The 22,804-nt window shown below is 42.4% G+C and overlaps 3 protein-coding genes across 5 annotated transcripts in view; 1 reads left to right on the forward strand and 2 right to left on the reverse strand.

Annotated features, from left to right (window-relative positions):
* Positions 1-320: 320 nt before the first annotated feature.
* On the reverse strand, positions 321-8,870 carry retreg3 (reticulophagy regulator family member 3). 3 transcript variants are annotated; one of them, XM_086186303.1, is made up of 10 exons: positions 8,741-8,870; positions 7,706-7,981; positions 6,169-6,275; positions 5,710-5,740; positions 5,452-5,578; positions 4,814-4,898; positions 4,047-4,184; positions 3,163-3,242; positions 2,100-2,232; positions 321-2,015 (listed from the first exon to the last, which is right to left on the reverse strand). In XM_086186303.1, exons 1-10 carry the CDS (start codon positions 8,776-8,778, stop codon positions 1,474-1,476), a joined length of 1,557 nt encoding a protein of 518 aa, XP_086042429.1. In that variant the 5' UTR covers positions 8,779-8,870; the 3' UTR covers positions 321-1,473. The 3 variants fall into 3 exon arrangements, with proteins under 3 accessions (XP_086042429.1, XP_086042430.1, XP_086042431.1); XM_086186304.1 differs by lacking the exon at positions 8,741-8,870 and adding an exon at positions 8,216-8,329; XM_086186305.1 differs by lacking the exon at positions 8,741-8,870 and adding an exon at positions 8,216-8,273 and having other exon boundaries at positions 7,706-7,995.
* Positions 8,863-16,776, forward strand: tubg1 (tubulin, gamma 1). Its single transcript, XM_086186306.1, has 11 exons — positions 8,863-9,079; positions 9,464-9,576; positions 9,833-10,000; positions 10,107-10,175; positions 11,940-12,019; positions 12,120-12,246; positions 13,982-14,068; positions 14,429-14,578; positions 14,694-14,846; positions 14,914-15,075; positions 15,630-16,776. Exons 1-11 carry the CDS (start codon positions 9,031-9,033, stop codon positions 15,825-15,827), a joined length of 1,356 nt encoding a protein of 451 aa, XP_086042432.1. The 5' UTR covers positions 8,863-9,030; the 3' UTR covers positions 15,828-16,776.
* Positions 16,777-17,138: 362 nt separating this feature from the next.
* plekhh3 (pleckstrin homology, MyTH4 and FERM domain containing H3) overlaps positions 17,139-22,804 on the reverse strand; it is a 32,065-nt gene continuing 26,399 nt past the window's right edge. The window contains exons 11-13 of the mRNA XM_086186301.1: positions 21,774-22,262; positions 21,481-21,672; positions 17,139-19,299 (exon numbers count right to left, since the gene is read on the reverse strand). Coding sequence (XP_086042427.1) covers positions 19,135-19,299; positions 21,481-21,672; positions 21,774-22,262 — 846 coding nt within the window. The 3' untranslated portion in view covers positions 17,139-19,134. The remainder of the gene's footprint in view (positions 19,300-21,480; positions 21,673-21,773; positions 22,263-22,804) is intronic.

The following is a 22,804-nucleotide window of genomic DNA, read 5'->3' on the forward strand; positions in this document are numbered from 1 at the left end:
CATATCAAAACCAGTTACAGAGAAGAAAATACTGTGTATTATAATATCAAACTGAAATCCCCAAAGCCTCAAAATTCCAACAACCTGCCATCAATTGTTTTCGTTGACCTACATGAGTGTGGATCCAGCACTTGTTTCCTTTTGTGCCACTTCTTTCACAGATTTGATTTTCTTCTTAGAAACAGCACAAGAGGGGATTTTTTTCTTTTCTTATTCTAATACAAACCCAGCATATTCAGATTTGGAGATCTCAACTGTGGCTCATTTATGCTTCAAGGACCAAGTGGTAAATTGTTGACACATTGGGAGGAGGACTTGAGGAGCCACTTTAATATATTAAAAAAAAAAAAAAGGTTCGAAACCCAATTTCCATGTAAACATTTTCTCATTTCAAATATTAGGTCTTATTAAAGTTCAGAATGACTGGCAACTGCCTGAAAGATGACAAGAGCAATCTGTTTAAATAATTTTGAAAAACAAAACACGCAAAGCTGTTAAAACACAATGTTATTAAGAGATAATATAAAGGGCAAGCAGATGAAAATGACTTAAATCCTGAACTCAGTCACACTGCAAAAAAATGAGAAATAAGCACAACCTGGGACAGATTCCTAAACAAACAACAAAGCCTGAAGCGTTCCCCTGGGGCAGGTGTTGTAACACAGTATTTGTATGATTTGTATGGCATGTTTTTCCATGTTAAACAGAAATGGCCAAAGGTATGACAATGAATGCATCTTTTTTTCTTTTTTTTCTCTTTTTTTTTTTTTTTTTTTAGAAAAACACTGTCCAAATTCATTGGTGGTTTTATTTAAAAAAAAAAAAAATCAATTACCGTAAACCTGTAACATCAAATAAATTGTGTTCTAAAACTATCATAGCCACGTTACTTCAGAGCAAAACAGCAAACTAAAATCAACAACATGAACAACTGCAGTTGAGACACATAACATCAATCTCAACTATTCAAATCAACTTGAAATGAAATGCTGTTCCACAACATCGAAGCACTGGGCTCGGGCTCAGCTTAACCAATAGGAATGTCATGTTTGGTCCCCACGTGAAAGAGCCCTGTTATGGCTACACCTCCAGGTAAAAACAAAAAAAGACTTCATGGGCTCGTCGTTGGTATTCATCAACCCTGCAACTAGACTGCAACAAGGCTAAAAAGATGCTGGTTATTTAATAGGTCACTATGTTTTGATTTCCTATTGCTCAGCCTACAAAGTATACTGAAGGATCTGGACTTCAAGGTATGAAAGAGGAGATGTGAAAAGATAGAAAAAGGTGAGGGCTTCACAGTGATAAAACTGATGGGAACAGAAGGAGGGCTGCTGGAACCTAAAATCATCTCTCACTGCAAACAGCTCTGCATACCCACTAAGAACTTGCGCGCGCACACACACACACACACACACACACGCACACTGTCTCTCACACACATATATATATGCACGCACACATGCACACGTCTTACTGTGGTTTACCAAGAAGGCTAGACAGGAAGTTAGACCCCTGGCTGTCACCCCGTCTACCACCTCCTCCAAGGGGATCCATCTGGTTCAGTTCAGACTGATCCAGCATTTCAAAGTCTTCTACATCCAAGTCTGTGTCCAGCTCAGAACTGGATTGCTTGCGGTAGCTTCGGTGGGACCCAGCTTTAGGAGGGCCTTGTCTGCGCAGGGTGGTGGGAGGTCGAGGCTGCATGGCCCCGACCAGCGCCGCCTGGATCATATTACTAGCAATGACTCCGGCCAAGTCTCCAGCTAAATTAGAGGCAGGTGGAAGGCCGCTGAGAGACAATTCTGCATCCAGATCCTCCTGGTCTGAATCCAGTTGAGTATCCACATCCAGCACTGAAGCGCGGTGACTCTGGAGCCCAGACATAGCCAGACTAGGCAGCCCGATGCTGGTGTCATCATCGTCATCCATCAAAGTGGCATCAGGGTTTATGGAGGGAAAGTCTGGGAGGTCCTGAGCAAAGGATTCTTCAGCATCACTGTGTCTGTCAAGATCTGACCAGGATGTCAGGGAGAAGGTCAGGTGGAGGAGCAAACCAGGAAAATGCTGAAGAAAATCTTTAATGACAGGATACTTACCCTCTGAGCCCTCTGTGAGTGGCGTCTGTCCACGGGATAGGTTAAATGTCCCATTATCAGTGTAGGACACCTCAGCATCAGAGTGCTCAGAGTCAGTTAGCGCAAGTTCCTTAGCGACAACAGCATCATCGAACTGCGTGAGACAGCAGATTTGTGATTTTAACATATCGTTCTTATACACCGTTTTAAATGTTTTTCACAATCATTTCATAACATTTTCTCTGCCAGACAGGCACAGAAAACTATTCAAGACGCTACCTTTTTAGGAAGTGCACTTCACACAGTCAGGATATAATCCAACTATGTTTCCAGTTCTAAATTTCTCCATAGCATTATGTCACACCAAATGTGATTCAAAATACAAGTAATATTAAAGCAAGCAACGACCGATTTGGAGTGAATTTGGTGACTTTTGATGGATGTATGCTAACAGTTCCCATTCACTTCAAGTTACTGTGCTAGGCTAATCAGCTGTCAGCTGCTCTCTGAGGGTCTGAACTCCTTTATGCACACAGAGAAAGGCATCTATCTTGTCTGGGGATGATGGCAAATATGCCTATTTCCCAAAAAGCTGAAACTTTTGTTCCCTTCAAAAATACCAAAATCACATGACAGACACAGCGCACCATTTCCCAACTTGAGACATGAGGGGTTCAGATGTTCTAATGTACATAATACTAAGCTGGGATATAAAAGCATCTCATTTTTCTTCTGGAAATATTGTATAATTTTTCACGGAGACATGGTGAACAAGCACCACTGGAAATAAAGCCTTGCCTTCACGAGTACTTCATTTTATCCAGTTACTAAGTATTCCTCATTGAATAAAGTGGCACAGCTGCAGGTGATTCATAAACAGGAAAGACATCATCATGGCATTTTAAGAAGGCATGCCTCAACACACAAACATCAAAGGTGTTTATCATCATCAAACAAGACATGCACAATGAGCCTCATCATAAACAATACTAAGCAAGAGAAGAAGCAGGCCAAGCTCCGTGAGATCGTTACCCACAAAAGCAGTGCCATCTCGACAGAAATCTTGAGCTACTTGGAAACTAACCGTGGGGCAGAAAGCAGCCAGCTCCTCCTCACTGTCACTGGCTTCACCTGAGGTGCCACCGTGGATAGGCCGCCGCAGGACTGCACACACGCATTAAAAAACATACAAACAAAGCCAGGTCAGTGAGAGGCTCTAAGCACTTTAGGATGAGGGTGAATGAGCTGCCACAAACTTATAAAAACTCAAAGCCACACTTTTTTTTTTTTTTTTTGTCTGACTGTGTATACAACAGCTGGTTTTGAGAGGAGAGATTAAAATACAGATGCCAGCACAGTCCAACAGTCAATTTTGTGGCCGGGCGAGATAATTAAATCATCTTTCTGCTTAAATTATATTTGTCACATTAGAAAAATTATATGTACTTGAAAAATGACCGTGAAGTGAAATTGTACAATGTAGTAACACTGACAGTAGCTTTTTTTATATGATTTTAAAAGCAAACTATGAGCTGATTTTCGTTCTGGCCACTTGGGGGCAGTAAACAAATCCATCCATCCATCCATAGTCTTCCGCTTATTCCTACATTAAGGGTCGCCGGGGGGCTGGAGCCTATCCCAGCGTCAACGGGCGAGAGGCAGTGTACACCCTGGACAGGTCGCCAGTTAAATCATTTTCATATAAAATAATATGTTGAGCTTGTAAGTAAACAGTTGCTTCTTTACATAAACAGCAATTTAAATGACTGCTAATGTCCGTATCCACTATTCTCTGTTTTGTTGTTGGTCTCTATAGACTCCTGTTGCATAGCTGCACAATATTCCACTGTTTTCAACAGCTACTTGCCAAGCCTCTCTGGTTGCCCTGTCAAATTGAGCCTGATGCTTAATATATTTCTTAATATGAAAGATACAAGTGTTTGAAAATTAAGAAAATGCACTACTTACACTGATTATCAATAGGCTTTGACATCATGTATCCACGAACACTGAAGTCCAGCCGCTGCAGGACCGGCTCCAGCTTCACACACACATGCTGGAAAACCCTGTGATAGGCTGCCAGGGGGGCCAGGAGACTTGCCAACACTGAGGGAGGAAATTAAAAACAATACTTAAATAGAAGAAGACACATCTGTGGGTTTTTCAGTAAATGTGATCTAACGACTACGCTCACTGACAGACAACCCCAAATTTGTGTTAGTGTCAGTTAAAGTCAAAAATATGTAGAGCAATTAAGATCGGAGGCTGCTGTAGATTCTTTCAATTTATTAAAAACACTGAAATCAATACAAGTCAATACATTACTAAACTTATTTCAGGGCCTTCTTCTAATTAAGCAGGTTGACCACATTCTTTATTAATTTACAGAGACCCTACAAGTCTCCCGTGAGCAGCACTGAGTTACAATCGCATGGAAAAACTGTCTCAGACGTAAGAGCCGAGGGCCCTGGCAGGTCCTGCATCCTACACTGGCTGAAGGTTAGGAGATTAAACCTTTCTCAGTCTGACCTCCTTAACCGTCTGACTGGCTCCCTTCATCTCCTCCTCGCATGTCTTATCCTGACTTTAATCACCTCACTGGGTATAGGCCTTGGCACCGGGGCCCTATGGATCTGGTTTCACCCCCCATGCATTTTTTAACAAGCTGAGGTCAGGCTGAATTTCCCTGCCATGGTCATGGTCTCACAAAGGGGACCGCAGAGTTAGAGACTCACCAGCAGAGTAGGAGAGTACCAATCCAGGAATGTAGCGTCCAATCACAGCCAAACAGGAGAACACCCCACAGGTTAGGATGCAAAACTGACAGGGGACATCAAAGCACCCAGATAATGAAGTCAACTTCAGCAATGCATGTTGTTTATGGAGCAGTTAGTTCTTACAGTCAATAACTGAGAGGCCTGGACTGATAATTATGGTGCCTTGTTTGTGAAGAACAAAGACATTTACTGGATCGTGTTTCTCTCCCTTCCTGACAGACCTGAGGCAGTATTTTCATGGAGGTGCAAAGAGCAGTGCATGCAACACTGGGAATTTCCTGATCTAGAAACACACTGCACATCAGCGTGGTAATTTGGTGACAAGCACAGAGAGCACAGTAAGTACACAGGTGGGAGGTTCATTCAAATGAAGCAATGCAAATACTGTTGTTTGATTTCAGATTAAGAGTTGGTCCAACAAATGTGCTTGTGCAGTTAAAAATAGAGCCCTTTGGCTTTGCAATAGTTATGTAATACATAGCTGAATGTAATTCATCCAAAGTGCCAACTAATATTTATGCATTTAAGATCTTTCTCATCCAACAGCAGAAACTACGATATATGAGAAGTAGATTTCTGTCCTTTGTGATCCTCACCATGCCAGGGTTGAGTCGTTTGTACTGCACCACTCTGGTTTTGAGGACCACTCCGCTGACCCAGGCCTCAGCAATATGGTGGCACAGCTCAGGCACACTGAGGACGCCGGGCTGCACCAGGCCCCAGCTACACAAATGGACAACACTATAAACACCGATCTCAGTCTACTACCTCAACATGACTGATGTGGTCATTTCGAAGAGTACATTAGCTGGTGTTTATGGTTCAAACACTTAATTGTGGCATTAATGACAAACCTTTCATTTTCTGATTCATCCACGTTTCTGACTGTGGAGAGGAAAAACATCCATCACTCATTTCATTCCAATTCATGCTAATATTTCACATATTAACATGAGGTGACAAATGTAATTGTGATTTCTTTGTGATACTGTCTCCAATTCTTGTTTCCATCAAGACTTTTTATCACTGTAAGATGCAAGTTTAAAAAAAACAATAGGGTCTTCGCCAGAAGTTCCTTCTGGCTCAGGCCTTAACAAGTGTGAAAGATTAACTGTTCCAGGTCAAATACAAATCCCTTGTAAAATCCAGAGTGATCAGCCAACTGATAACATGTCTGTTCTGAAAAAAGTAACTTTGGTGCAGTCGCAGAGACTGATGACCAACTAGATCTGTGGTTCATTTGACACAAGGGCAGGCCATTCAAACATGTTCGAGACGTATAAAGAGCCCCTGTAGAGGACACTTGTAAGCACCTCTAATCTCCGGCCAGATCTTGTTTCTCCAGGTATCAACACAGACCACCAGAGCCACACCAGAGGCCAGCAGGAAAAGAAGGCGCAGCGAGGTCAGGGCAAAGAACCTGGGAGATGAAACAGCAAACACATCAGTTCTTGTCCCAGTGATGCCTAAACAGAGTAAAAATGAAAAGTTATGAGCTCTAATGTAACACGTTTAACTGGATCACAATGGTGATGTCAACCTGTGCGTTTATAACAAACAAACAACCAGTACTGCACAAAGGTTTTAGTATTTTTCAGCCTCGTTCAGGTTTGTATCATTAAATTGACAAATACACCTTTAAAAATAAGTAGTTTGTCTTCATTTTCTCTTGATAACCAAGCAAGTATACGCATGATATCATTTCTTTTGATATTGGAAAAAGGCTTTTTATCAAGTCCTACATCATTCAAACTTTTCATGGAGAATTAATTAAATCTAAAAACCTTGGGAAGATTATTTATCATTTCCTTTTGTCAGAGCAAAGAAAAATGAAGTTATTCCCCCTTTACATTTCCATGACATTCATCAGTTCCTACATAGAACAAAAAGGGATTTGGGTAATAATGTGGAATATGACTAAGATTTTCTTCTTAAAAACATACCAGTGTTATTGTATAATCAAGACATACATGTGAAAATTATAAAGTGTTGATGAACAAGTCCTGTACTTCAGTTGATTTTCATCTTTAATGTTGCGCACTTTCATACAAATAAACACCACTGCCTCAGTCCTCCGCATGTTAAGCCCCAAAGGGCTGTGCTCCCCTTTCAGATCACAAGACTTCAAAATGTGTTTACCACAAAAATTTGTACATGATTCTACCAATCAGCAGTTAGAGATTAACCTAACAAAGAATTTGTTGGCAGGAGGGAGCCGATTAGTGGGGCAACACTGTATTAAAAACATGCCATGCAAAAGTCTGTAAACAATCTTTCAGAAGGTTCTCTTGTTCTTATTATTTTTTATTTTGGTAAACTATTGCATTTGAGGCAGTGTGATTTTATGATGCAATAAAAAGACATTTCTAGATGAATTCTTCCCTGGAATTTATCAAACATATTTGCCATAACTGTGACACTGGCACGTGTAAATTCAAAGCAGCAAATCTCCTATTCTCTGGAGACAAGACATGGACCTGCAAACGGCAGATTAGAGTCTCTAACTCAGAGGGTTTGTCAGCGACTCTGGTGAAACAAACACGCCACGGCACTGTTTTCAAGATTAAGCCAACGTCAAAATAATGCCGTTAGAGGGGACAAGGTTAAGGTAAAGGCGTTTTCTGAATGCGCCTATAAATAGTAACATTGGTGAGCCATCTGTCTCGTCTTAAAGTGAAGTGAAACATTGCATTGTGTAAGGGCGCCAGCTGCTTAGTCAGGTGGCTTCAACCCAACAATAAGAGCAGTGTTAACTAAAAGCAGGTTGCTACAACACATGCATAAACAGACTGAGGAGACAAGTTTATCATTCAAATTTGAACCTGCTCGCGAGCTTGGAATTAAACTCACCAAAACACAATGTTGACCACAATGTAGAGCAGCACACACTGGAAGGGTCTCTCCCACACTAGGACGGACTGTAGGTAGGTCAGGACGCGCTCGTAGGGCCCCAACCTGGACTGAAGAGCCACTTTGACAGCCCGCACCTGACCGTCTCTCTCACTAAAGCACGGTCGACTTCGAAGGCAAATATTTGACGGAAACTTGTCAGCGCCCTCATCCATGGATGCGTCCTCCTTTGCCCCGGTGTGCGCCATCTTAGCGTGTACCGTCGTCAGGGCCAGTCTGTAAAATAAAGACTTAAGTGGAAACAGGTAAACTTGAGGGGCGCCACAGAGCCGCGAGGCAGCTCAACTCATGACATCGGCTAACGCGTTTAAGCTAACGGATTTTAAGCTAACAGCTTGCGCCTTCAGCAGTTGCGTCGACATTATGTATGACACTGACTGCCTGACAATAATAGAGGCCAGAAAGCTATCAAAATCACTGAGTAAAGCATTATAAAAGGCTGACACTTACTATTTTGTCATTTTTGCACGGATGTTCCGCACTCCACTGAAACTGACAATATGGCGTAACCTGTTTTTCTGATCCCTAAATCGGCCAATCAGGGTCCTTCTGAGCCAAAGCGTCATGATGCATTCAGGGGAGTGTTTTTTTTGCATGCTTTAAGGCAATAAACATATCAGGAACCGAAACATTGCGTCTGCGATTAGTTTCCTGTGATTAAAGCTATTGGTTTCAATTTTATTAATTTAATTACATATGTAACTGCAATAAATCTATGGCTGTCTGTGACCTCGTTCCAAAACACCAATCGACGGAGTGCTGTGTCGAGTTTTAGGTTCTCTGATAAAAAAGGTGCGGGGTATTCGCAATCGTTCATTAAAAATAGCCCATGGTTCCACGTGTAGAGCACTGCAAAGTCAGGCTGAAATTCTGTATTTAACCACCAGGTGACACTAGAGCACACCGTGGTCGAACCAAATCGAAAAGTTGTCACTTTAAAGAAATAAAACTCAAAGTAACGTGGCCTTGTCATACCTTCTATGTGTCTCTCTCCCTCCCGTCCATGCAGCCATACGTTAAAACTTAAACGGAAAGAAATAATAAGATACGTTTTTCAGTTCCGTTCACTTCGACACATGAGGGCGATGTGCACCTTCAATGTGTATGTGGGGGCCATCAATAAGCAACTGAAGAAGTCTGCCCCTGACGTCATAACACCAAGCGGGAAGGAGCGGGTTAGAAGTGCGGCGTTGAAGGAGCGATCTGTTTCTCTCGTCTTATTTAGCTAGCTTGCTAGCAATTTGCTAGCTCACGAAAGCTTGAACATGCCTCGGGAAATTATTACGCTTCAGCTTGGACAATGTGGAAATCAGAGTACGTGGAAAATTTATTTTGCAGATTGCCCACAGTTGAACCTATTTATGTCAAACCGTGATAGCATTTAACGTTAGCGCTAACACAGATTAGCTAGCCATGATGATAAGTGAGGTTTTACGTTGCTGCTGGCATCAACTCTTACTTAACCCTTCTCATAATTACTGCGTTAGGACGTCATTCCAAATGTGATCTCCACATAGTTATTGTCAGCTAGCTTTTGTTGTTAGCTAGCGTCATGTATGTATGGCTATTCGAATATCTTTATATGCTATATTGACGTGTTTACTATCATTGTTTCATAAATCTGTAACGTCACAGACCATTGATCGATATAATCTGATGTTATTGTATAGTGAAACTGTGCGTCTCTCTTATTTGCAGTCGGTTTTGAGTTTTGGAAGCAGTTGTGTGCAGAGCATGGTATCAGCCCAGAGGGGATTGTTGAGGAGTTTGCAACTGAAGGGACCGACAGAAAGGATGTGTTCTTCTATCAGGTATGTGCGATTTCGAGCTCAAGGTCATCATTTCTACTCTCTTTAGGACTCACCAAAAGCGTACATTTCCTGCAAACTGTCCATACAATGTGTTGTGCTCAGGTTGTGTGCAGCAGAAGTGTAACAACGTCATATATCACTAGATGGAGTCTTAGCCAAAGGTTTGAATAAGGGAGCGCATCCATTCCACCCCTACAAGGACGCAGCATACTGCAGCATCACCATATAACCCCACATATTTCACTCAATTCTGCAGGCTGATGATGAGCACTACATCCCCCGTGCAGTTCTATTGGATCTTGAGCCCAGGGTGATCCACTCCATCCTCAACTCTCCCTATGCAAACCTGTACAACCCAGAGAACATCTACCTCTCTGAGCATGGTGGAGGTGCTGGGAACAACTGGGCAAGTGGATACTCACAGGTAAGCATGTAACTAATACAATAAGCTGATACCTTCCACTGTCATCATCTATTAAGAAATAATGACCAATGCATCTAACTTGTTGCCTTGACTTTATTTTCTATAGGGGAAAAAGATTCAAGAAGATATTTTTGACATCATTGACCGGGAGGCAGATGGCAGTGACAGTCTTGAGGCAAGTTATCAATTATCTCACTCAGACTATCCTTTGGCTTTGACCATGTGGAAATTTAAAAATAGATGTGAAAATAATGTAAAATTGTTGTGGTGCCAGCCAGCTCTGTCATCCCATGTCTGTAACCTTAGCAGTTTCCACCATCCTGTTCGATTTTACATTAATATACTTCCTGATCGATCTGATATCAACTATTTCAGTTCAAACCTGGCATTATGGTGTGTCTTCACACCATACCTTCATCTTACGTGCCCACATGTGATCGGAACTTACAGTCTTGCCTGTATATGCAAACAAAACGCATAAATTGTATCAGTTTGTAAAGACCAAATGCCTTATTTTTAATTGACCAAAGGCAGTGAGACGTTTCCCCTGCGTTGTCTGCCAGAAATTGAAAGGAGAAATTAAAGCAACATGGACTTGACCATGTCATAGCTATGAATACGCTCAAGTATCCATAGGACTGTCAGTCAAACCAAATTGATATTTGAAAAATGATGCAAATGTAGGCCTGAAATATCCCCCCAACTCTGGAAAAAGAGCAGTTTATAGACCATGATCTCAGACTCGTCTATGGTCATGGATTTGTAAACTGATGGCAGGCTGCTGCTTGTTTACAATACACCCTGTGGCTAGGGGGATGGGGGGGGGGGGCCATAAACAATGTCATCATCAAGCTGCCAGTGCGTTTTGGCGCTCTTGGCAGGTGAACGAGGGTGGATGCTTGCACAGAGGACATGGATTGATTAGGTGGTCCTCCAGTTTGGCCCATGTTATTTTCGTGTTCACATTGTTGAAATAGTGGGCCACACGTGTGAGTGATCAGATCTCCATGTTTCCAGAGTGATGCCTCGTGATGCCTTTATTTCATTTTTTTTTTTAATTTCTTTTTATTGAAAATTTTAACAATAATTTTGCAAACATCTGGTATACATGAATTGAAACCATCCATGACGCCTTTATTTCTAAGTGATTAGAACATATGGAATTCCCTATGCATATTTAGTGCATCAGACCACTGAACCGCAAATTGCAGCTGGAACCAGAACATTTTAGTGAATGTATGGAATTAATTTGATTAATGCAGTTCTACTTAACGCCTAGTGTGAGGAAATTGTTGATTGTACTCACATTATGACCTCTCTATAAGTATGTCAGACGGACTGGTATTTTTATTGTGTTGAAAGGCATGTAGAAATGAATAACTTGTCAGGAGCACCATGTTAAAATGGTGCCAGTGCCCTGTCCTCTTTAAACTAGCAAAGCCCCAGCCATACCTCACTATTATTCTTAGCTTCCTTTTTTCTTTTTTCTTTTTTTTTGCTGAACTTTCTTTAGCTGCCAGCCTCCATAAAATAACACACGCATTTCCTCTCAAAGGGCTGCAATTTCTGTAAGTCATTCACATTATGACCCCACATTATTATTTAGTGCGTGTACTCATGTGTGCATTGGATAGGAAGGTAGGCCAGAGCTACCGTGTGCATGTGTATGTTGGCAGGGTGTGGCATGTAGAATGTGTGGTGATAATAGCTGGGCGAGAGTGGAAGGCAGGTATTACAGGGCTGACTTGGGGGGGTTGAGGGAGCCTATTTGTGAGGTGGGGCTGAACTCCCATTTATATAAGTGCCCAGGAAGAAAGGCATTTGCTCTCCCACACACACTGCTGTCTGCATCAGTAGAATTTACCGTAAGCGTAAGAAACGTGGCACTTTTTTTGTTGGTGTAAAATTTGAACTGCCAGTAACCCTTTACCATCTGCAGGGATTTGTTCTGTGTCACTCCATCGCTGGTGGGACAGGTTCTGGCCTGGGATCGTATCTACTGGAGAAACTCAATGACAGGTCAAAAGACACACATGCACACCTCTGTGAAAAGAGAGACAAATATATAGGATGTTTTAAACAATTCACAAGCACTGTAATATATTTTTCTGATCTCCAGGTATCCAAAGAAGCTGGTGCAGACTTACTCTGTTTTCCCAAACCAAGATGAAATGAGTGATGTAGTTGTTCAGCCATACAACTCACTCCTCACACTCAAGAGGCTCACCCAGAACGCAGACTGTGTGGTGAGCAGCTAACTTTCAGTCTCTTGATTGGTTGGCATGATCTTGGTTGGACAATCGCTTTTGTTATTTCCATAAAGAGCAAACCCCTTTCCTTCAATAGCCCTCAGGGTTACCACCACAAAACACAGAGCTCAGGCTTTATTATTCCTGGTTGGCAACGACTTGAGTTGTAGCTTCCCTGTTCTTCTTATGTCAGATATAGCCAGTGTTACTGCAGTCCATTGTTTCAAAACTGATTGTTGCCTGAACTTTCACCTCCGACACTACAAAAGTTTTGAGTCAGAAATAGTGATGGATCATGACATTGAAATGTTTCAATAGTCATTAAATTATAGAAAAAGCAGTAGTTCATGTGACCGTTCTTTCAATATGAAAATCTGAATTTTTTTTGTGGTTCGTAATAATGTTCCTACCACCAGAAGGTGGCAGTGATGCACCTAAAAGTTGTTTCCAACTGCTATTAAACAATAAAAGAAGAATGCATCACTACCAGTGTAACTCCATTTCAGAGTAGCAAGCGGAGAGAATTAAATTGAACTCAGTCACATTATTTCCAGTGTCCTTCTTTGACTCCTTGTGGAGACGTGAGTTAAGCCTCTTCAAGAGTTAAGTGAATTCTAACACAGAAGTTGACTCCTTTTATCAGCAAAACACAAGAACTCATGTTGTTCAAGATGTTTCGCCAAAAAAAAGGCAGCAGTCATATTGCCAATGCAATTACGCTGCAATGTAAGACTGTTAAACAAATTTGGTCTCATGCTCTGATGCCAATGGCAGGGGTCAAAGGGCGGCAAGTACTTGCTAGCACACTTGTCAAAGTTTATTAAGACCTCAAAGACATAGGAAAGTCTTATATGAGCAAAGTTTGATTAAGTCCCTCAGGCCCATTACAGCATGTTATTGCAGTGCCATAAAAACTGGAGCAGATAAACAGAAGAGTATGCTAGTTTAATGTTGAATTAGAACGCAGTCGACCAAGATCCCTTGGCTTTGTAGTTTGGTCATTTACTTCAAACTTGACATTACACTCCAATATATGGAAGTAAATTCTGTTTTTGTAGGAACTGTAACTGCCAATCAGTTTCTCAGCTGTCTTCTGTTTTTTTTCCCTTTCTGCTGTCTGGTGCTTAGCAGTTTATTTAGCGAAGCCACAGACTTCAGCACCAGAAATGAGTCATTAAAAATCCAACTTCACCAAGTATAGCATTGATTACACACATGCCACGCCACATCACACCACACCACTCCACACCACATGAGGATGATGTAACATTACACCAGAAAGACAGGATCTGTTACCTTGAATCATACGATGTACTTAAGTTGATTCTTACTGAAAGAATAAGCTCAGAATTGGTGAAATTGTGAGGTATGTCTAGACATGTTCTTCGTCTGTGTAGGTTTAACAGGGTTAAATCTCATTCTTACATAGGTGATTATATTAGTCTGAGATGCTCTGACAGTCTAATGGTGTTTTCTTTCTAATATCTACTTCCTCCAGGGTCTTGTACAAGGCCTACATGCTGATTGAATTAGCTGTAGAGCTAATAGAATCTGTTCAAGAATTGGTCCCCATGTTGCTCCTGTACACTGTGCCCTTTATATTCAGCTCTTTCAACAAAAGCATACTGTCATTTTTTTTTTTCTCAGAAAGTTCCTTGACTGCGTCACTACTCCATGTCCTCTCACTCTATCTTTACCCTCCCCCTGTGTCACTCTCTGTGCTGTCTGTCAGGTGGTGTTGGACAACACGGCTCTGAATCGCATCGCCACGGACAGGCTGCACATCCAGAACCCTTCGTTCTCTCAGATCAATCAGCTGGTGAGTGACATCCATTACTCCATGACACCACCTTGACCTGCGACAGCTGTGCTCCTAACCTGTCTGCAAGCAGCTTTTCAGATGCTTCTAGTCCAGAGTCTCTGTCTGTATTTGAACAAAGCCAAATACTTAAACAGACTGTAGGAGGGACTTACTACTACAACAGCAATAATTAATAACTAGTTTGGCGAGTCAGTTGCACGCCAGACTGGAATTCAACTGTCTTAGACAAGAGCTGTGCATGACTGTGCTCTCTAAAGGGTCTGTCAGCTGCTTGTCAGGACCCACCCTGAATGATTCCAGTGATTCCCACCCCACACCCCCGCCAAGCCCTGCATCTAATTAAAACATTTTTAACAGGTTTCCACTATAATGTCTGCAAGTACGACCACACTGCGCTACCCAGGCTACATGAACAATGACCTTATCGGCCTAATTGCGTCCCTCATCCCAACTCCCCGCCTCCACTTCCTGATGACTGGGTACACACCACTCACTACTGACCAGTCGGTGAGTTGTTTTGAGATCTGTAAAATAAATCGTTGCAAAAGTGTAATAAAACTCCTGTAAAGATTTAGCATTTACCATTGCCTTGATTGTTGAATCGCTAACAATCATTTCTCAGGTTGCTAGCGTGAGAAAAACAACCGTGCTGGATGTGATGAGGAGGCTTCTGCAACCCAAGAATGTGATGGTGTCCACAGGAAGAGAGAGGCAGCCTAGCCACTGCTACATCGCTATCCTTAACATCATTCAGGGAGAGGTCGATCCCACACAGGTGTGTGTGCGTGTGTGTTTGTGTGGTTTGCACTGGTAGCATGTTTGACTTAACGACTGTTCTGTAGGTGCATAAAAGCCTCCAAAGGATCCGGGAACGTAAACTTGCCAGTTTCATTCCGTGGGGTCCTGCCAGCATTCAGGTGGCTCTGTCCAGGAAGTCCCCGTACCTGCCCTCCGCCCACAGGGTCAGCGGCCTGATGATGGCTAACCACACAAGCATCTCCTCTGTAAGTGCTCCTCTTGAAATTACCACACTCCTTTTAGCAATTTTCACAATCACACCTCACGTTTCTCAGTTGGGGCATCCATTTGCTTTCCCTTGAAGGCAACATCTCAAGTGATCTCTGATCTCACGAAAAACATTTTTGGTCATAACTCAAGAATCCATTCACTGATTATGATAGAATTTCTTTAAATTGTTTAATAGGATAATAGGATGAAAGTTTATATCTGAAAGGTCAAAGGTTAACTTCCCTGTGACATCATAATCTGTTGCAAACAGGCATGCAACCACGAGATGTTAATTCAAGTTTTTCCTTCTCCGGTGAGGTTGGTTACTTAAACTGAGTTGACTGAAAAATTCTTTATGGACATTCATATTCAATTTAGGTCCCCCGAGGAAGTTTCAGTGATGTCATGATATACTAATATCGTTTCACTTTCATAGAATACAATTCTGAAGAAAACTGAAAAGTGTTAGTTTTCAAGAAATGGGAGAATGTAGCAGAAAGCGTTTCCCTTTCTTGCGGTTTTGACGTCACTTCTGCTGTTTGTCCTGCAGCTATTTGAACGGACATGCCGGCAGTATGACAAACTGCGTAAACGTGAGGCCTTCCTGGAGCAGTTCCGCAAAGAGGACATATTCAAGGACAACTTTGATGAGCTGGACAACTCTCGCGAAGTGGTCCAGCAGCTGGTAGATGAGTACAGCGCAGCCACACGACCTGACTACATTTCCTGGGGCACACAAGACCAGTAAATAGACTAATGTCTTGTATCTGAACTACAACCCAGTCAGCATACATGTTTTAGGTAGTTTTCTAACTTAATGCTCCCAATGGTTTTTGTTTTCTACATGTAGGTGTCACAAAATAGCTGCTTCAATGTAAAAGCATCTGACTTGTAGCATGTAATACAGTGTGGTTGTCTCAAAAGCAGCGTCAACACCCGCTGACATCAAATTAACCGTAAAACTCAATTTGATTTCTTGACTGAGTCACATCCTGAGATTCTCAGATTGAAATTACACCAAACAGTTATTATGTAATAGTCAAGTGACAGGAAAGTGAAAGCACTTGTTTCCCAAAAACCTTTTAAAGTTTCTTTTTCCATTCTCCCAAACTAACATTTCCCCAGTTCTCAGTTATGTAGTCAGTTTCTGGCAATGACAGACCACTTGTTGCCTTGCTTTGGTCTATTTTTATACAGAGTACAGTTTTACATTCTGTTCATTGATTTACAGCGAAACGTCCACAGCCTAACAAATGATTACCTTGAATAATGGGGGAGGGTGGGGGTGGGGGGTGGGGGGGTCACGGTTGCGTTGCATAATGCAGGTTCTCGCATCCCAGACATTTTTGACATGGTGCTCTGTGCCGTCTGTCTGATGATATGCATTGCTTGTCACCCCCCGTACATGACCAACAAGAATGTCAGGTTAAAGTTGGGCTCAAGCCAAAAACTACATTTAAATACCTGCCATAGTAACCATGTTGACATTTAACCTCCAGAAATGAACAGTTTGCACAGATGAACACTGTGTTGAAGGAAGGGTTAACACTTCGTTTCTGTGCCTGTAAATATGTTGTAAAGAATAGCTGGTTCTCCCAAAATAAATATGCTGTTTTTTTTTTGTTGTTGTCACTTCGCTTGTTGGACCTATTTAAAATGCTGAAAAAATGAATAAACATTTTCTATTATTTCATGAATTCTTTCATTAGCTATTGGCATATTTGTGGTATTATGAATGCAAAATTACAACTTTTTACCTGGAGTTGCAGCACATCAGTGGTTCGTAGTACAGTTAAGGCTCATTACTGATGGGGAATGTAAAAACACTGTGCAGCGCTTGCTCATTCAATGGTTGTTTTTTACCCAGAAACCTTCAGGGGAGGTAGCGTTCAGCTCCACCGCTGGTGCCAACCTTTTCTTAAATGTGCCTCGTTGAAAACAATAGTCTCAGTGCTTTAATAGGCGAGGCACAAGAAGGCATTTTCTGAAAATAAACCGAAGGAAATGAGACCCGAGCCTAAACAATAGCACCCAAGACGGAATACGTTAAAATGGTGCCGTTTTTATTAATACAGTATTTATAGTCTTATTGCACTTCCAAGTTGGTTAGAAACAAACAATAGTGCAATTAACTATACACACATAAACATAAAGAGGTACCATGCAGCATACAAACATAATACAAAGCAAAAACATCCGCAGTTTTTTTCTTTTCTTATACATGTATCCCATAGCTGCCTGCAGCTGCAGTAGAAAAGCCAAGGGCTGACTGTGCAATGACTCGTCAAAGCCTTCCATTGTGAGAAGATTTAAGTCTTGAGTTGTGAAGCTGGTTATCGCATGGGCTTGTGTAGCAGACAGGATTGTAAAATTATCTTCACTAAACATATCTATTGTCTAAATCTTCTAAATGGGCAATTTAAAGTGTATACAACAGGATGTTTGATATTCAAATTCAAAGAAAAGCGACTTAATAAATCTAAACTTTGATAAAAAAAAAAAAAAATTAGGGGGATTTACCTGCTTTGGGATTATTCATTTATGTAAAAGCTTATCAAACATCTTTGGTCCATGACTTGGCACAACTTTGGCTTCACAAGTATACTCGGTGAACACAAAGGAGGAGCTACACAGGATGTACATATCTTTAGGAAAAGACTCGAATGCATTTGTGGCTCTAATTAGTAAAAGCAAACCTAACAAAAACACAAATTTGCATTTAAGACAAAGGACTGTAAAAAAAAAAAAAAAAAAAAAAAGTCTGCATAAATACTACAAAAGCCTCCTTGGCCTAATTATAGAGGTTTAAATAGAGGACTGTTGGGGAAGTGCATGGCAAATATAGTGAAGACTTCAATGACTGGGGCGTTTGTTTGCTGCTACCAGTTTAGTTCAATTTCTTCATTTGTATAAATCACTGTGAAAATAACTATGATAAACAGAAAGCACCTGTTATTTTCAGAAGAGTAGAGCTGCATTAGCATAGGAAGCTAACTTTTCCGATCAGTCAAGTGTTAACCAAGTGTCATGTCAAGGGTTACAGCCAAGACAAGCATCACAACATGATCATTTTGGTGGAAACGACGTAGAGACAGACCCCTGAATACTTTGGTTTCTGCGAAACACAATTAGATCCTGAATATCTGATCCAGGAAATGGGTTTCTTGATCAAATAGACACACACACACACACACAAAACTGATAATCCCATCAGTAGAAGTCTCTATAGCCGTAAGTGACTTAGCTGCAGAGTGCAACATCTGTTTCCAGTTCCAAGTTCACATGGCTCACTGCATCAACAGTTCCAGGTAACGTAAGCCTGGCTGGGACCTTATGAAAACTGACAGTCTGAGAGCAGAAGGGTGCATGAGAAAGGGAGTGTGTATGTGTGTGCGTGTGAGCGAGTAAAGACGAGAGGAAGTGTGTGCGTGTCACAAAATGTTCTCAACACTATTCCAGCAGTGCATGAGGGACGACTGCCTTCTAGGAAAGGCAATACAAATATGGCACACTTCAAAAGCGAGAGGGAGAGCGGAGGGGGAGTAGTGTTTTCACTCTGACTGACACCTTCATGATGGGAGTACCACAGTTTACTGTTGCCGTAAGTCCTTGTGATGCCATCTATCCCTGATGTAGCAAGGCTCACACTGATGGCTCACATTGTCAAGGGGGGGTGGGGTAGGGCAGTGTTACCGTGTGGAGTAACAGAGGTGGTTGCGTGACAGGATGGGGATGGGGTTGGGGTGTGGGGGGGAGGGTGACACCTCATCAGCAACCGCATTGGTTTCTGTGGTTTTCTGGCCTCACTTGCAAAACAGAACTCTTTGCCTTCTCATCCCCTCCCCTCCTCCATCAGCCAGCTCCTTCAGCTGTAAAGCTCTCAGTGAGGGTTTATTTTCATGGACGGGGAGCGAAAACAGCCCTCTCTTTGTTTTGGCTGCTGTGGCGTTCCCAGTGGAGGAGGCGCGAGGTCCTGAAGACCGGGGCTGGGCCTCAAAGGGGCCACGTGGAGGAGGACGGTGGGGGTTTGGGGGGTGTCCGCGTATGACTCCCTCTCAAACAGGGTGTGAGGGTAGCTCCAGGAGGGTGGGTGTTGTAGCCAGGTGATGGAAGCTCACCTCTGTAGTCTCTTTGATTTTGATGTCCATGTCTTCCCCTTTCCCTCGCTGGTGACGGATGGCACTGAAATATGCATTCATCAGCTGCATGATCTCAGTCAGCTGTGACAGAGAGAGAGAGAGAGAGAGGGGTCAGATTGGTGGCAGTCACAGAGTCTGTCTGGAACTGTCACAGGAGGGTGGAGAGGGATGATGTCATCCAGCTGCTAGAAAAACTGGATCCTCCAGAAGCCGAGGATGATGCCGTTTGGCAGATTCTGGAGGACTCGCACTCACAAAAACAGGTCTTACTTATGTGTGGATATTTCATCACATTGACACATTTTGTTCAGCAGCTGTTGCAAAAAAAAAAAAAAAAAAACTACCCAAAAAACAGGAAGGAAAAAGTTCATGTGTTCATCTGTTACTCTGACCTTGGTGGAAACCACCACTAAACCACTACATCCGTGACCATGAGCCGTAGCCTTCAACCTACTCTTCAACTTTAACTGTTACCCTCACTGTGGCCTGAATCATAATCAACCCCCGCGAATCCACTCCTGTCTTTCTCCTCAGCGCTTCAAACTCTGCACATTCATGTTAAAGTATGATGAAAGTTCATTGAAGTAGGAGGCTTTCCAAGTTGTTCTTCAATTTGTCCGTGCCTCCAATGAGCTTTTTTTTTTTTAAAGGCACTTTTGTGCCTCATGAGAGATCACAGAGGGATTGTTTGTTCCATGTGGGAAGATGCAAGCAAATCTGCCCAGTGAAAGGCAAGATTTGTTCTCTACTGGAAAAAAAAAGTCTGTTTGGAAGAGTATCCTGTTTCTCAGAAATGTTTTGCCTAATATTTTAATCTCACCACTGCAATAAAACTCAAACCCAGTTGCAATTTAATGCCAGGAAGTTGGACGTTTGGTGGTTACCAGTGGTTGGTGAGCAGGGGCAGGTTGTATGCTCTCTATTTAGACCAAATTAATGAGTATGTATAAGTGGGTCAGCGATGGGGTGTGTGGTGGTGGTGGTGGTGGTAGTAGTGGGGGGGGGGGGGGGGGTATCATGAGCAGACAGTGTGCTTCCTTCACTTACTGTAATGAACACTGCATGGTTGAGGCTACTTTGACATGTGTCTGAATCCTGACTACTGTCGAGACTGAAGGGAATTCTCCCCGTTTTACCCTCAACCCAGGACCTGTAACACGAGGCAAGTTCATCATCCAGGATATCTTCACGGATTAGCAGTGGTTTTTCCAACCTAGTTGTGAGTGTGTTGACATAAAGCAGTTGGCCATGAACTCCCCCGAAAAGTCATGTAATTTGAAAAAGGTATTTCCAGGCCTGGAGAAGTTTCTGAAAGTGAATACAGTTAGAAAATTTTGGAAAAGTCGTGGAAATTAGCTATACAAATACTTGAATATTAGAGTATACTGAATGTGGTTCAGTTAAGATAAACTGTGAAAAATCCTTCTTTAACATGTTATTTTGTAAAAAAAACAAACAAACAACAACAACAAAAAAACACGTAGCTAGTCTTTAATTAATACTTCATTATAGGCGGGTAAAGCCGGACATGGATTTTTCTTTATCTCAGTTGTGGAAAACCTATAGAAATTTAGTGGGAAAAAGGGCAGAAAGCCTCTAAAAGGAGCAGTATTGGTACTAGGTAGCAATGGCAAACAGAAGCTCAGGTACAAATACTTCACTGTAGAACAAACTAATCCTTTACAAATTAGGAAAATAATTCCATATTACAGGCGAAAAGTATCACGGTTCCTGCTACCTAATCCAGGAAGAAATTCCAATGTGTAAATGTGTCACTTGATCCATTTTAATATCACTTCCTCATCATTGAGCCACAAGTGAATCTGAATAGAATGACAAACCATATAAGAATATGTAAATGGTTGTCCCCATTTTTTCAGCTAAAGGTTTTGGAGTGTTAAACTGTCTTAAACAAGGGAAGAATATATAAGGATTAAATTGCTATACAAAGGGCACAAAGAGCAAGGAAGTGGTTTTCAAATAAATCGCAGCCAACAGGGGAAAAAAAAATCCCGGAAGACTGGAGGGATGGGTGGGTGAGTCACGAGCCTGCGGGACCTTCAGGGGATGATGATGCCATTTACGTTGGGAGTTTTTATAGTGTGATCATCTCAACCTGCTGGGTCGACAGCATCAGTTACCAACGTGATATATCCTGCCTAAGAGTGATTTCTGATACTGAAAACGCTCGGCTGAATCCAAACCTCCTCACTAAGTGTGTGTTTCGTGACCCCTGGTGACTTGAGGAGTGGACCACAGTACCTTGGTGGTCTCAAACAGCAGATCCCGATCCCCCGCTGTGATTTTGAACGTGTTGCTGTCAGATACGCCGTAGGAGCAGATCTGGCCGTAAGGGAAGGACTCCAGGGCCTCTGCCTCTCCCTGTCGATATAGAGACACGGATGTGGCAGCAACACCCAGCCACAGCTTCTGGGAAAAACTTCCTGTTGAACTCTGGCAGGAGAAATAAATCAGCAAATATTACAACAGGTCAGACACAACATTAAGCTTTTTATAAAAACAAAGAATAAAAAGTATGACATCACAATACTCACAATATAAAAGTCAACCTCATAAAGGGTACATCCAAATCCCGACCACTGGCGTGCAATTGTGAGGTAGGCAGCCATACTGTCCCTGCGATTGTAGCCAGCCAGACCTTTCCAACGTTCCAATATGGATCCCATGACAGCTGCTGCTTCCTCCTTCACCCGGCTCCGGAGACGCAAGTCATGCTCCACCTTCTGCTTGTGCGCTGCTGTAGCCGTGTGGCTCCACAACGCTCCTGCCAGGAGGCCCGTGGGGAAGCGTTGTGCGGTGGGGCAGCCCTGAGCTGCAACCTGGCAAGGAGGCAAGGCTTGAGGGGCGGAGAGGGCCATGAGAACCCGAGCTTCAAGCATGTGAATGGGGAACAGTTCATCCAGAGGTGGGCAGGGTGCGTGCGTGCTGAAATCCCCCATCAGACACTGAAGCCTCAGGGCAGCCAAGGCCTGGAGGTCCTCTTCACAGGCTGGCAGCTGGCCACGCACCACCATTTCATGGCACTGCAGCACAAAGCCCCAAACCAGGACAAACAAGTAGAGACACAGGACAGCAAGTCAAGAGGGGACACTGTCATGAATAGCCTCAGTCCTGCCATCAGTCCTTTCTACCCCACCCAGTTTTATTTTGTCCCATAACTCTTTTATGACTCCTCAGGAAAAATGTTCTAATGAAGCCAGCGCTGGCTGCCTTTTGCCCCCTCTGTGCTGTATCTAGCTCTTAGTCATGCTTTTTATGCGCCACATTTTATTGAAATCATTGCCTGAGAGACATTAACGGGTGTTAAATAAAAACATCATAATCTGAGGAAAATAAAAGTAATAAATCACTGCAGGACAAAGTCAATATCATTATCAGCACTGAAATGATCACTTGGGGGGTGAGACCAAATATCCATACAGCAATATATTGCGATACGTCCTCTTGGAGTCTGTTATCACGGCTCTGGCACCAAAAAATTTATTTCATTAAAGACAGATGCCATTATCAGATTACCCCATCACACTTCTGACAAGTTGTTTATTATGAGTGTGTGTGTGTGTGT

Source organism: Aulostomus chinensis, chromosome 18 (genome assembly GCF_037954235.1).
Source record: "Aulostomus chinensis isolate RoL2024-O1b breed Wild chromosome 18, RoL_Achi_v1.0, whole genome shotgun sequence".
Classification (NCBI taxonomy): domain Eukaryota; kingdom Metazoa; phylum Chordata; class Actinopteri; order Syngnathiformes; family Aulostomidae; genus Aulostomus; species Aulostomus chinensis.

Bases quoted from the DNA above. Each gene is read 5' to 3' on its own strand.
- retreg3 (XM_086186303.1), bottom strand. From the start codon at position 8,778: ATGGCTGCATGGACGGGAGGGAGAGAGACACATAGAAG. The intron at 7,982-8,740 runs GTATGACAAGGC...TTTATTTTACAG, and splicing joins GGGAGAGAGACACATAGAAG to ACTGGCCCTGACGACGGTAC. The intron at 2,016-2,099 runs GTAAGTATCCTG...CATCCTGGTCAG, and splicing joins ACTCACAGAGGGCTCAGAGG to ATCTTGACAGACACAGTGAT.
- tubg1 (XM_086186306.1), top strand. From the start codon at position 9,031: ATGCCTCGGGAAATTATTACGCTTCAGCTTGGACAATGTGGAAATCAG. The intron at 12,247-13,981 runs GTGAGCAGCTAA...GCTGTCTGTCAG, and splicing joins CCCAGAACGCAGACTGTGTG to GTGGTGTTGGACAACACGGC. The intron at 14,069-14,428 runs GTGAGTGACATC...CATTTTTAACAG, and splicing joins TCTCTCAGATCAATCAGCTG to GTTTCCACTATAATGTCTGC.